At 37.4% G+C, this 12,807-nt stretch overlaps 1 protein-coding gene across 1 annotated transcript in view; it reads right to left on the bottom strand.

The window, feature by feature from the left end:
- Window positions 1-12,807, bottom strand: part of THADA (THADA armadillo repeat containing) — a 148,406-nt gene that overhangs the window by 38,029 nt on the left and 97,570 nt on the right. The window contains exon 31 of the mRNA XM_072333041.1: window positions 4,232-4,317. Coding sequence (XP_072189142.1) covers window positions 4,232-4,317 — 86 coding nt within the window. The remainder of the gene's footprint in view (window positions 1-4,231; window positions 4,318-12,807) is intronic.

The following is a 12,807-nucleotide window of genomic DNA, read 5'->3' as shown; positions in this document are numbered from 1 at the left end:
TATATTTTAAGAATTTGCATTCATTTCTCACTTCATGAATTGTACACAGTACTATCAGAAAACCGTTCTGAAAATCTAGCAAGAAAGAAAACTGGCCATTTTGCCCTTTAGCATTCTTCATTTGTTACAGACAGCAAGAGCATCCCAGCTCTGACCTTGCACTGCAGTATACTGCCCCAGCTCCTGTTTTCTCAACACAGCAGGATCACTGCAATGCCTTCATCTTACTGTTTAGCTTCACACATTAATTTCCAGAAGAAGACTTGAAAGTAGTACTGTCTGTGACGGGCCTTGTTGAAAGTCCAAACATTCAGCAGAATAATTTTAATCTCTGATACACTGCCTAGTATTCAGTGCCTCGCAAAGCCCATCTACACTGCAACAGAGGAAAGCATGTAACCTGAGTAGAACGCTACAGATCCTCACATAGACCTGTAGCTCTAGAGCTTGACAGACATCCTCCCAACTCTCACTGACCAAGGCATGTGAGTTTACAAAAAACTGCAGCTAAGGCTGAACACATTTGGTAAATCACCTGGACTCATTCCTCCCCTCCAAAAAATCCCATAGGTGTCATCTGCTTCCTTCAGAAATTGTACGGAAATGTAAAGTTCTGGAACTTCCCTCCCTACACACACCATCCAGTTTGGTTCTGTTTTACCTGTGGAGGAGTAACTACTTACCTGCACCCTAACAATTAGAAACACTAGAAAATCCTCAGAAAGACAATTACATTGTTCTCCCCATTAGACTGGAAAATCTTTAGACACGTGATTCAGTCAGTAAAGCCAGTTACTGTGCTGACAATACACCAAAGAGGTGTGCAAGAACAAACTCACCAGATATTATTGTTAATTGTTGCTAACACTGGAGATAGGCAGTAGCCTATCCTAGATCAGGTAAGAATTTGTTTGCCCTCAATGAAGGCAAAAGTAGTGTTCTTGTCTAAATATTTTAACATTTTTGTTTTTAAAAATGGCTCGATTCTTCTGAGTTCTAACTGCAATTGACAACTGAAAATAAAAAAAGATTTAAAAAAAAAGGTTAAAAAGAAAGGTTTACATAACCTTGGCATTATGCATTGCCTTTTTAATTCAGAAAACCTTAAACAGGAACTGGAACAAATGCTTCAGATATTAACTTATGAAAAGAGATCCATATTTTCCTACAGAGATCAATCAGGCAACACTTCTGTCTAAATCAGCAAATCATGTTTGTTTGTTTTTTTGTTTTGTTTTGTTTTTGAGATTTTTATTTATTTATTTTGAAGATAAATAATCATCATTTGGCCACTAATAAATTTTTATCTGGACAAGCCGCTTTTGGTATCCATTACTCCCTGCCTTCCTTATCTGACAATTTAAACGGTTTTGAATTTGTGAAGCAAATTCCCTAAGGGCTGTCCTGCACTTTAAGAGACAGATTTTATTAATTGAAGACAACAAATCACTTACAGAAAATAATCATAATGTAGGAAAGGCCCAGGCAAGGCTGTACTCTGAAAATCTCTTTGTAATTGTAGCCCTTTAGGCAGGCATAATCAATTAGAAGTGGTCTGATTTTAACCAGTTGCAGCCTCATTACATTGCATTCCCGTTTATGCTGATGAAAATCAGTTTCAGCCTGTGGCCTGGAACTCATATACAGCACTTCCTGGGGCCTCTTAGGTAAACACATCAAGAAACAGTTTTATTTGGATTTGTCCTTCACCCTTTATTCATTGAAACAACTTCACAAATCAAGATTAAAAGAGAGAAAACTTGGCTCATAACCAGAGATACACATATATGAGTAAGATATTTAATCTCGGAGAAGTATAAAGCTCCGGTTAATAATTATTCCTCACAGAACATTTAAATGTGAGACTCAAAACATTCATTTTTAACTGATGAGTTTAGTTTTTCTTTCACTATGTCATGGGACACTCGGGTTCTAGTTAATATAAACATAATATCCCTTCACGTCAGAAGTGCTTCTGCATTTGATATATAAACTTGTCCCTAACGTGTCTTCAAGTTTTCAGAAACATATTTCCATTTTAAGTCTCTACTCTCTGCAGATATTGCCTGCAATCCAACATTATGAATTTATATAAGAGTGAGTTTTCAAAGCAGGACAGTGTTAACGAACTATCCCTCAGCAGAGAGAGTCTGCAAAAACAGTTGTTTCCCTTCTATGAAAATTCTTCCACCATGCAGCACCAACATTTGGAACAATCCGCATAAGCTATGAAAATTAAATGAATCCAGTACAGCCTGTAATCCAGCCACAGCATGTTGCAGTCCCTCAGGCTCAAAGGGCTATTCTTCACCCGGCTGGAGCACTGAAAAAAAGAGGGGAGTTTCCTGGTGCAGAGAGCACCTTCAGAGACCTTTGCAAATGTGCAGCAATTACTTCAAAAACAAAACAGACCAAGTCTAAAGATAATAAAAATGGGAAAGAAAATGATAAAGGAATTATAAAGCCCCCAAAGTAAACAAAGGAAAAGCAGCCACCTGGAAAAGGAAATATAAAAATAGATTCAAAGGGTGAGTGATGAGATTATCAGAAGTAGAAGAAAAAAGCGTAAGAACACATAGACTGGGATGCTTCATATTACAAAGGAGTTGAAGACATAGAGGATCAGAATTAAAAGCAAGGTGTAAAACCTACTTCCAACCAGGGGCTACCATGAACAAAGAAGTACTCATGGAAAGGAAGAAGGACGCCAAAAAGGTTTTTTTGGGGGGTTGCTTTTGTTTATTTATTCAGATGTTATACAGACCTCGACTTTCTTAATTACGGCAAAGGACAGCCATCAAGGCATATCAGGATTTAAGAAACTTAAGTAAATATACATTGTAACAAGAGTATTAGTGATGATAGGTATAGCCCACCCATACTAAACATTAAGAAGTCAGGGAAAATTTCTCCCTAGAGTCAGGCTATTCTGAAACTGTTTTACAGTGGAGGTTTTGTTCCTCCCTAAAAAGCAAATCGTTTATATCTAGTCACAGTGGTCAGTACTCAACAGAATGAGACCTATGGTGTAAAGCTATCTAGAAATTCACTTTCCTGAAAAGAACCTGATACCTGGGACCTATATGAGACAATAACTCTTCATTGGACGTGAAAGATTTGACCTGTCCCCATGTTCCATATCACCCCTATCTTCTGCTATAGCAGAACACACTTGTCACATTGGTTACATTGTATACAAACATTTATTTCTTAAGGGCTACATTCTGCAGCTTATCTGGACAAGCTTTTTTTCAGATACATTCATCAACAACTCATCCCCCAGACAGCTGTCACTCTTTATGGGTATGTAGTATTGCCAGTGCTATCCAAACCTGAGCAGCTGTTAGAATTGCACATCCACATGAAAGTACATGAACAGCAACTATGGAATACAAGGAACAACTTCTACCAAAGACCGGAACAAAAATGCATCTGCCATACATCACAAGCAAAAAGGTTCTGTTCTAAAATAAAGAACAGCCCTCAAAGTGCAATTACTTGAAATGAAGAACATTTCAATGCATTAAATGCAGCAGTAAAATTAGTCACTAGGAATTTTAATGAAATTAATGCACTATTCTTTATTTGTCTTCCTCAACTGAGGAGGAAACTTATTTCTCAGCTTTTCATAAGAAATAAATAGAACAGGTGCACAGGGAAGCTAGTTACACCTGACCTAAAGTTGCCTATATACAGGCACATTGGAAATGGTTCTTCCCTCCATACCTTTGCTTTGCCTATTGTTTACAGAACATTTTGCATGGTTGCATCTTATAAAGCTTCCTAATATGAGAAAACAGTTTTGCTGAAACAATTCTAGGTGTCCCGGAAGGTCTCCATGGCTTTGGGGAAAGACTAAAGTGGCAATATTTCGGGGTTTATGTTTTGTTTGTTTTTACAACTCTGGATCTGCAAAACATTTTGGAAAACTGGAAGGCATATTTTTGTTGTTACCCAGTTCTAGAATTAGGAATATTGCAAGATCACTGCTCCGAGATTTGACAAGGAGCAGCATCCCATTTGCCCTATCAACAATCTCCAGGAATAGCTCTGTGGAAGACAAAATAAATGGCTCTTTCACATCAATCAGCTAAATTAGTTAAAGGTCTCCAATATTCAGTAAGGTACCATGACTATAAGCAGCATGTTACTGTTTCTCTAGATTCAGTACAGACCAGAATCTTCCTCACAGACGTTCAGTCTGATTTCCAAAACACCGTATTTGACTTACCTTGCTTTTGTGAATTCGCCAGGTGAGTACTCAGCATCACAAGGACATCGAGAAAAGCAGCTCTGGTCACCAAACAAGGATTTGGCCTATAAAATCAAATTACTAGTTATGAAAACTGTTTACCATCTATGCTCAGGAAAAAAAAGCAAACAATTCAACAGCTTAGAAAACTGCTGATGTCTCTTGCTTTATGGACTATCTTAGGTCTGTTTTGCTTAATTAATGAAGGTCAACAGATCAAATTAGACTGCACGTGCAGAATAAGTAGGCCAAGTTACCTAAGCTTCACATTCTGGTTCACTGTGAATGACGATCTCCCTAACAGGAATCCCGACAACTCTCCTCCATCTATTCCACCAAATCTGAGTTTATAAATTTCATTATTATTGGATTAATCAGCTTGCTTTGGCAAGTCTTCATTTTGTTTATGGACAATGTGTGTAATTAAATGCATTAACAAAACTAAGTCTTCAGGTCTTACTGTTCCAGATTATAAATAATAATAATAAAAAAGGATGAAATGTATCTGCTACAGCTTTTTAACAGCCACAGTGTTCTCACTGTTTTGATGAAGACTAGAGGGACACACGTGTTCTTAAAATTAGACCTTTTTTTCTGGACAAGAATACTGGGGATTTGAACATAATACAAATTGGTACTGAACTACTTTCCGTTCCAACTCTTGAAGCCATAAGCGAATAATATATTCTCTCAAACTGGAAACGTAAAGTGAGGTTAACTTATTTGTATAAGATTAACATCATTATTTTTCTTTATATTATCATTGTATGTTTCAGCCAGGAGAACCTTTCCTGAAGTATTACTTCATACGTGAACAGGAAATCTAGTTCAAAACAGAGAAATTATTTTGATGAGTCCAATGGGACTTGCACTGAAAAACTTCTAGAATCACGAGGCACAAGTCTGAAGTCTGACTAATTCTGTTCAGTATTTCATTTTTATTTTATCTGGCACTTACTTTGTGTGCTTATCTTGACATCAGAGCTCTCTCAAAAAATTGTTAATTATGTTACAACAAACACTCTGAACTTTGTAACATCTTGAAAATTCAAGAAGAAAAAAAACCTTCTTCAAATAAGATATATGATTGTGACATGGAAATGAATGATCTGAAGATCTTGCATAGAAGTTTGGCAGCTGTATTTGATCATGGAGAGTTATTCTATGACCATATTAAAAAGACAGCTTTTACCAGAAGCACTGCTCTTACCTCCACTCATAAACACTGTAATGACTATAAATTACCTACAACTACTTTTATCCTCTACAATGTTAGGCATCCATATAACATACACAAGAGTAGATGTTACCAAAGCTTCTCTTTTAAAGAGATTTTTCTATCTTTTCCTTAAATTCACTTTATTTTTTAGAGACTTTCTTACAAGTCTCCCAAAGGTTTTTCACACTTGCCTCTTACCACTTGCTTTCAAGCTAGAGAGCTAAAACCCTGCCCACAGAGAGGATGTACATCAATGAGAACTGATACCCATGAGAAGTCAAAGCAATTCTAATATGGCCTGTTTTTGAAAAGCTGAAGTAGGAAGATTAATTTGTTTCCAAACAGACTAAACAAAACTCTTTTGTGTATCTCAGGCATATGGTTTGTTGCCACATCTATGTGAAGAGAAAAAAAAAAACAACACAACAAACAAGAAATACTCATAGGTCTTGGAAGGTCAACCCCTGGAAAAGAGACAGATGAGCCTCTCAGAAAAGAAAAGAAACACTGAGGTCTATCACACCTGCAAAATGGATGAAAGCACCTATGACAGATTTAAATTAAGATGTGGCACATAACGGGCCTACTGCACTTCAGCTCCCTTGAAAAACAATGACAAACTTATTATTCACTACCTTCCCCGGTAGATCTTACAAACTGTGCCTTAGGAAAAACATGGTTGATGCAACCTTTACTGAAGAACTGACAACAGCAATACGGACACGTTTTTTCATTCCAGTCCAGCTTTTCAGCATTTATCACTTCGTTCTGAGTACACAAATATGTATGTTTTGATTTTGAAATAAGGATTTTTTAGCTTACAACACGCCAAATGTTTGTTCTTGGCTTGCTCTATTGCTCTGGTGATGCTAGTGCATCTCGGTCATGTGTGCCAGATGAACGCAACAGGAAACTCAGTTTTCCAAAACAAAGAAATTTCAGTGATGTTGAGACTATAGCAGAAAGCCGAGTCTTTAAGACAATTAAATTTTGATTTGCATAACAGACCCGACAGCCAAAAATCACATGCTGGACATTTCAAACGATACACTGTGCAGCAATTAAGATGACCTGTTCATGCAGAACTTAAACAATGGGAATGGAAAGAGGACAAGATGTTTCTGTTTTAATGCAGATACCCAAATAAACTGGACCTTTCATAAACAAGCTTTGAGGAAATCTGTTTCCAAGCAAGAAAGTCACAGTGGTAGCAAAGGTGGAAGCTCTAGCATCTGGAACCCAAAAATTAGTTCTCTTCCAAACTGAATATTAATGGAAATAAATACATCATAGCCTTGGTCCAGATAATAAACAATAACAAATAATCTGACTCTGAACAGCACAGAGCTAGATGCTGTAAGGACTCTCATATCTCACAGGGGAATGTCCACCTAGAAATATAAAGTGGACATCAAGACAATATAATGTACTTAGTAGTGCTGTATAATTAATACTGTATTAGTGCTGCTAAGCATATATACTAATAGCAAGATACAGACAGACTGAAAAGATGGGCAGAGAGGATCCTGATGAGATTTACCAAGGGCAAGTATAGAATCTTGCACCTGGGGAGGAATAACTGCATCAGCAAAGGGGATGACCAGATGGAGAGGAGCTCTGCAGAGAAAGACCTGGGTGTCCTGATGGACATCAGGTTGGCCATAAGCCAGCAGTGTGCCCTGGTGGCCAAGAAAGCCAATTGTATTAACATTAATAACACACATTAAGAACACACTTTAAACAGAGCGTGGCCAGCAGGTCCAGGGAGGTGATCCTCCCACACCTGGTTCTGAGCTCCCCAGTACAAAAAAGATAGGGATCTCCTGGAGAGAGTCCAGCAGAGGGGCATGAAGATGATAATGGGTCCGGAGCACCTCTCTTATGAGGAAAGGCTGAGTGATCTGGGTCTGTTCAGCCTTGGGAAAAGAAGACTGAGAGGGGATCTTGTTAATGTCTATAAATATCTAAAGGGAAGTGGGAGGCAAATGGGTGAGGCCAGGCTTTTCTTAGTGGAACATAATGACAGGACAAGGAGGAATGGCCTAAAAGTTGAATACATTAAGTTTCATACAGACATGCAGTAGAACTTCTTCACGGTAAGGTATGGGTGATAGAGCACTGGAACATTGCCCAGAGAGGTGGGCGACCTCGGAGTCTCCTTCTAAGGAGATATTCAAGATCCACCTGGTTGCCTACTTGTGCAACCTACTGTAGGGAACCTGCTTTAGTGGGGGGTTGGACTCAATGATCCGTTGAGACATTTGCATCCTTTAGCAGCATAGGCAAAGGCTGAAAGGATTATTACTCAGAAAGTGTAAGGCCTAGAGACAACACTATTTTAAATTCATAAAACCAAATGAAGCGGTGACAGAAGGAACTTCTGCGCCCCTATAAAACATCATGAAACTCAGCAAAACATGCAAGGTGACTGAAAAAAATGAAGTAAAAAATGCTAAAGCAACTGAAGGCTTTAAAAGGACCTAGAGTTTTTGTTTTTGGTTGTTTTTTTTTTAAATTTAATTCCCCAAAGTTACAGTGTCACAGTATCTTCAAACTGGGGAAAAAAAAACAAAAACAAACCCTTCTTATTTTATTGTTTTGTTTTGCTTTAGGTAGGTGTGATTAAACTGCAAGTAAAAATCTAAAAGCACAGTCATCAGCTTCCAAATTATTAATTTTGACAAATGACAGCAGATTTCTGAATAGACCCTGAAAACATCAGGTTTCAAAACTAGCTGATTTTTTATCATTAAGGCTAAACAAGTAATTGGCAATAGAATAGTCAAGACTTCTTTATAATGTCATTTTCAATTCTGGTGTGTGAATTCAATATCAGAAAAAGAGTTGAAGATACCTGCTGAAAGAAACCCCCTGTTAGCTGTTAAAAATCCATGAGAAAAATTAAGAGAAAACAGTTAACAAAACTAAATACTCTTAAACTCGTGGGCTCATGCTCAAACACCTTTAAAAAGGCCCAGGTAAAGTAGCTAAAAGAATATCATGTCATCAGAGTATCAATAAGCTACTTGCATTAATCAAGAAGCAGACCGGTAGAAGAATCAGGAAGCACACCTTCACAAGTTATTCACTCTCAGTAAATGTAAATCTGAATGACCAGGTCCAGAAGCTCTGTATGAAGGGCTGCATTCTGGTTCAGTTGTTTTTGGAGCCTACAATAATGCTGGGAGCACTTTGAGTTCTGTGCCACCTTTCCCACCTTCAGGTACCACTGGCTGCAATTTAGGCTTGTGTGACATGAAATCAGCCCTAGGTTCCCAGAATCTGGGGCTCAACAAGCACTATTTTTTAAAAGTTTGATTCACCTTTTACAGTTAAGTCACACTCAATTTAAGACGGTCACTGGTTTGCTTATTTTGGACTACAAATCTGACACAAACAACTGGCATTTATTGAAGAAATCACCAATATCTGGTCACAGACCTCCTGTGTACTTTGCTTCAATGCACAGTTTCAGCAGCATCAGGAACACATGGCTTAGCTTCTAATACTCCTTTTCTAGCATTATCTATTTTTAAGAAGATCAACATTGATGAATGACAGAGGAAATCATCTCCTCTTCCAAAGGAAACAACAAGAATTAAAGAACATGGAAAGCTCACCCATACGGCCCCAGTTCTGTCAGAACACTGAAAAAGAGCTGAACTATATTTACAGCCTCTTGTTTCTCTACAGGACACCAGTTATAACCATCCAAATACATATGTATGAATGAGGAAGGCCAAGACACATTTATATAGAATAACGTATTTTGATGTACAACTTCTACAGATTTCCATTCTCTTTTCAAAAGCCCCAACTTTCAATGATGCTATGTCTGATAACTTAAAATGAAATGTTTCTCCTGTAGCGTTCCTCTTTTTGCAAAAGAGCATTGCCTTGCATAGGTATAAACATCAATAACAGTAAAATGCAATAATATATTGCATTTGTAACAGAGATGAGGCAAAAAGTAGTTAGTTGAGTTGATGTTTACAATACTAGTTGTCAGCTATGCTAGTTAATGGAAATTCAATGTTTTCCAAAGAGGGAGTGCACTCTGCTCAGATTTTTTTCTCATAAGGAAACAGATATTACAAAACTATTCACAGAACAAGAGCAATAAGCATACAACTTACGTTTACTAAACACTTAATGACATAAAAATCAAACCATACTTGCTTAAACTCAAGTGAACAAATACAACATACATTTTAAATGCAGCCTACCAGGCTATGTCTATTAAATAAAAGCACAGAAAAAATTTCCTTGTGAATTACTTCAGTTGCAGATACCTTAGCATAGTTAAGTATCATGCAGGGACACACAGAAAATTCGTTAAAGCTCTGAGAACTGTCTTGCAGTTTCCAAGCTGTTCAAAGAGTATGGTTGATTTCAATTCTTCCAACTCTGAATACAAGGTAATCTCACTTGTCAAACTGGAATATTACTTTTTAAAATAAAGAACAAAGATTTAAATACATTTTCTCCTCATCAAGTCAATTCAAGGCTGCCTTGAGTACAAAAAGAGAACCATCCTTGTGATTTGTGCGACTGTTTTCAAATTGATTTCCAAAGAGAAAAAAAAAAAAAGATTTAATGAACTGCCCACTCCTTATTTGGTCTTTAATTGAAAAGTCACTAATACCGGAACTCTGTTTCTAGAGACTTTGGAAAGGCTGAAAAAATCCTTTAGTTCCTGGATGGAACACCCCTTCACAGGATTAAGCTTTTCCATAGTATTTCAGGAAAAGCCTGACATTTTGCTTACAATAAAGAGTAGAATTTCATCTTTAGCTCTGTTATAACCTCAGGGAAGAACTGTGATTCAAGGCCAACACACGCTATATCAGCTGGTACTTATGGACAGCATTCACTCAACCTCTTATTTCGTGTTTCACAACCTTTGTCTTCCACAGACTTATTTCCTCAGGATGGTTCACTGGCAAGTAAATCTGAGGTTTACAGTGCATCTTCCTCTCCCTATCAATTTCCAGCACACTGCTTTCTGAAGAATGGAAAATCTCTGCCAAAGACTCTTTCTTTCAGTGGTCAGAATCTTCTTATATGTGTCAGCTGCCCATTACCCTGCTTAGACTCGTATAAGATACATGCTTTATGCCTGTTACACAGAAATAAAATCTCTGAAATTATTTACTCTGCTAAATCTGTAAACTAATAGACACTTAAGAACTTTACAATAGAGTGCATGATACTCAGTGAAACCGTTGGGAGTATTTGCATGGTTCTTAAACTAGGACAGCCTATTTGATCATTTAAGACTGACCTGAAAAATTAGCCACCTCTCTCACCAATTTGGGAAGATCTGGATTAATGTCATCTGCTAAACATCTCCTAAATGCAACAAGAAGTGCATCTCCTCTAATGTTTGCATCCTGCTACAGTCAATCAATCTTTTACGATGTAGTCCACTGGGAGTTTTATCCTTACAAAGCCACTGATGAATAAGGACAAGCTGGCCTTGTACAGGCTAAGTTATACCCAATGAAAGACCTGGAAAACAAGCATTTGTCATTCATGGGAGCCACAAAGCTTCTGGAAGTTCACACCTACACATACAGTGAGCAGCTGATTTAAACATAAATCTCCTGATGCTTTAGTTATTAGCTTTTCAACTCTGCAGTAGCCTAAACACTGTGTTTTGAAGGGTATATCTATTTAGAAGGCAGCCTTCACATTTTAATCTGTTTTCTCTCAGAGCCCATATCACGTAGCACTGAAAGAACATCAAAAGATGCACAGCCTTCCTCTTGTCTTCTTGAGGAGACATTAATTATAGATTTAATTATTAAACTTTGGCCATAGCATTTTTAGCAAAGTAATACAAAACCAGCACATCAGCGAATATCACAGCCAAGAGAACTACACGTTAATGAAAAGCATCTAAATTAAAACAAAACAAAAAAAACAAAGCCTACACTACCAAGTAATGCTTGCTGAGTTCCTAGAAGCACCAGAACACACAGAGAAATATAAACATCGAGAATTAATGCACCTGATTGCCTACTTGTGCTGCTGACATCTTGGAGCAATCATTATGTGAACAGACCCCTTGACCTGCCCATTCCCCAAGATCAGCTCATCCTACACAACAGCAGACATTATACCCAAGAGGAAAGTTGCTCTTCTGGTGATTTAAATTTTCCTACCACCACCAAAGCCAGACCACTACGTTGCTGTGCTGTCAGTTTCCCTGGTAAAGAACCAATGATGTAGAATTTACACAAGTTATTTTTATATTGTGTTATCACCAAGAAACTCCTGAGTTTCAGCTATTAAAAAAATTAATTTGTGCTCCAACTGTCCTTGGTGAATGATACTGGAAGGGTGTGTTGAGTTGTTGTTGAGTTGTTGTTTGAAATAGCATACCAGATTGATAAAATAATGTTTTCTTTTTTGTTCTCTTAACGAGAACCAAATGTGAGCGCTTACAACATCCTAAAAGCTTCAGAGGTCAAACTAATTCCATGTGCAAATTTAAGGGATTTTACACAATTAATATTGAGGATGAATACAGCCTATAAGGACACGACCTCTGAAACTGTTGTTAATTTTTTGGAAAGTGTTTTCAGATGATTAAGCATTTATGCCCCAAACCTATAATTGAACTGTTTTTCATGCCTAATTCAAACACTGCATTAATGGAGGGAACACATCTTCAACAACCTTATTCGGTTCTCAGTCCTCCTTGAGTGTTCATATTTAAGTTAACAGCATATCTGGGAAGAGGTATAAAGAAAAACATTCTTTGCTTTTATAATATTTTTACTTAGGCAAAGTAATACTTTTACTTAAGCAAAGTACTTCTTCAAATTTGGTCTGATGTTAAAACATATCTATACTGATATCTAAAGCCAGTGTTCCAAACCAAGCAATCACCATCTGTAAAGATAAGCAATATGTAGCTGTGTTAAGGATACTGGTGAAAGAGTTGGAGCAATACAGCAACTTGAATTTGTCTGCAAAAAGCACATAAGATTTAAATGGAAACCTCAATATTACATTTATAAAGAATGACATAACTGTTATGACTGCGCTCTCAAAACAAGTAACACAGAAGACAAACCCTGCTAAATTAGGCTCATGGCTGAGTAAGTGCAGATTAATAAATTACCACTGCACACCTGATGTGCAGCAACTGGTCATACTGGTATGCTTAGCTTCCATCTGGAGCAGGACAAAAGTCATTCTCTCCCAGTGTTTCGTGTCTGTAATAGCACACACATGAATTACTGCTACAGTCCAGCCAACAGAAAGTAATTTTTTGGTGTGAAACATAGTAAACAAAACTCTATAGAGCCAGGCTCAGACATTCAAA

The sequence above is a fragment of the Excalfactoria chinensis genome, chromosome 3 (assembly GCF_039878825.1).
Source record: "Excalfactoria chinensis isolate bCotChi1 chromosome 3, bCotChi1.hap2, whole genome shotgun sequence".
NCBI lineage: Eukaryota > Metazoa > Chordata > Aves > Galliformes > Phasianidae > Excalfactoria > Excalfactoria chinensis.
The sequence above is the reverse complement of the archived record's forward strand: the minus strand, read 5'-3'. Positions and strand labels throughout refer to the sequence as shown.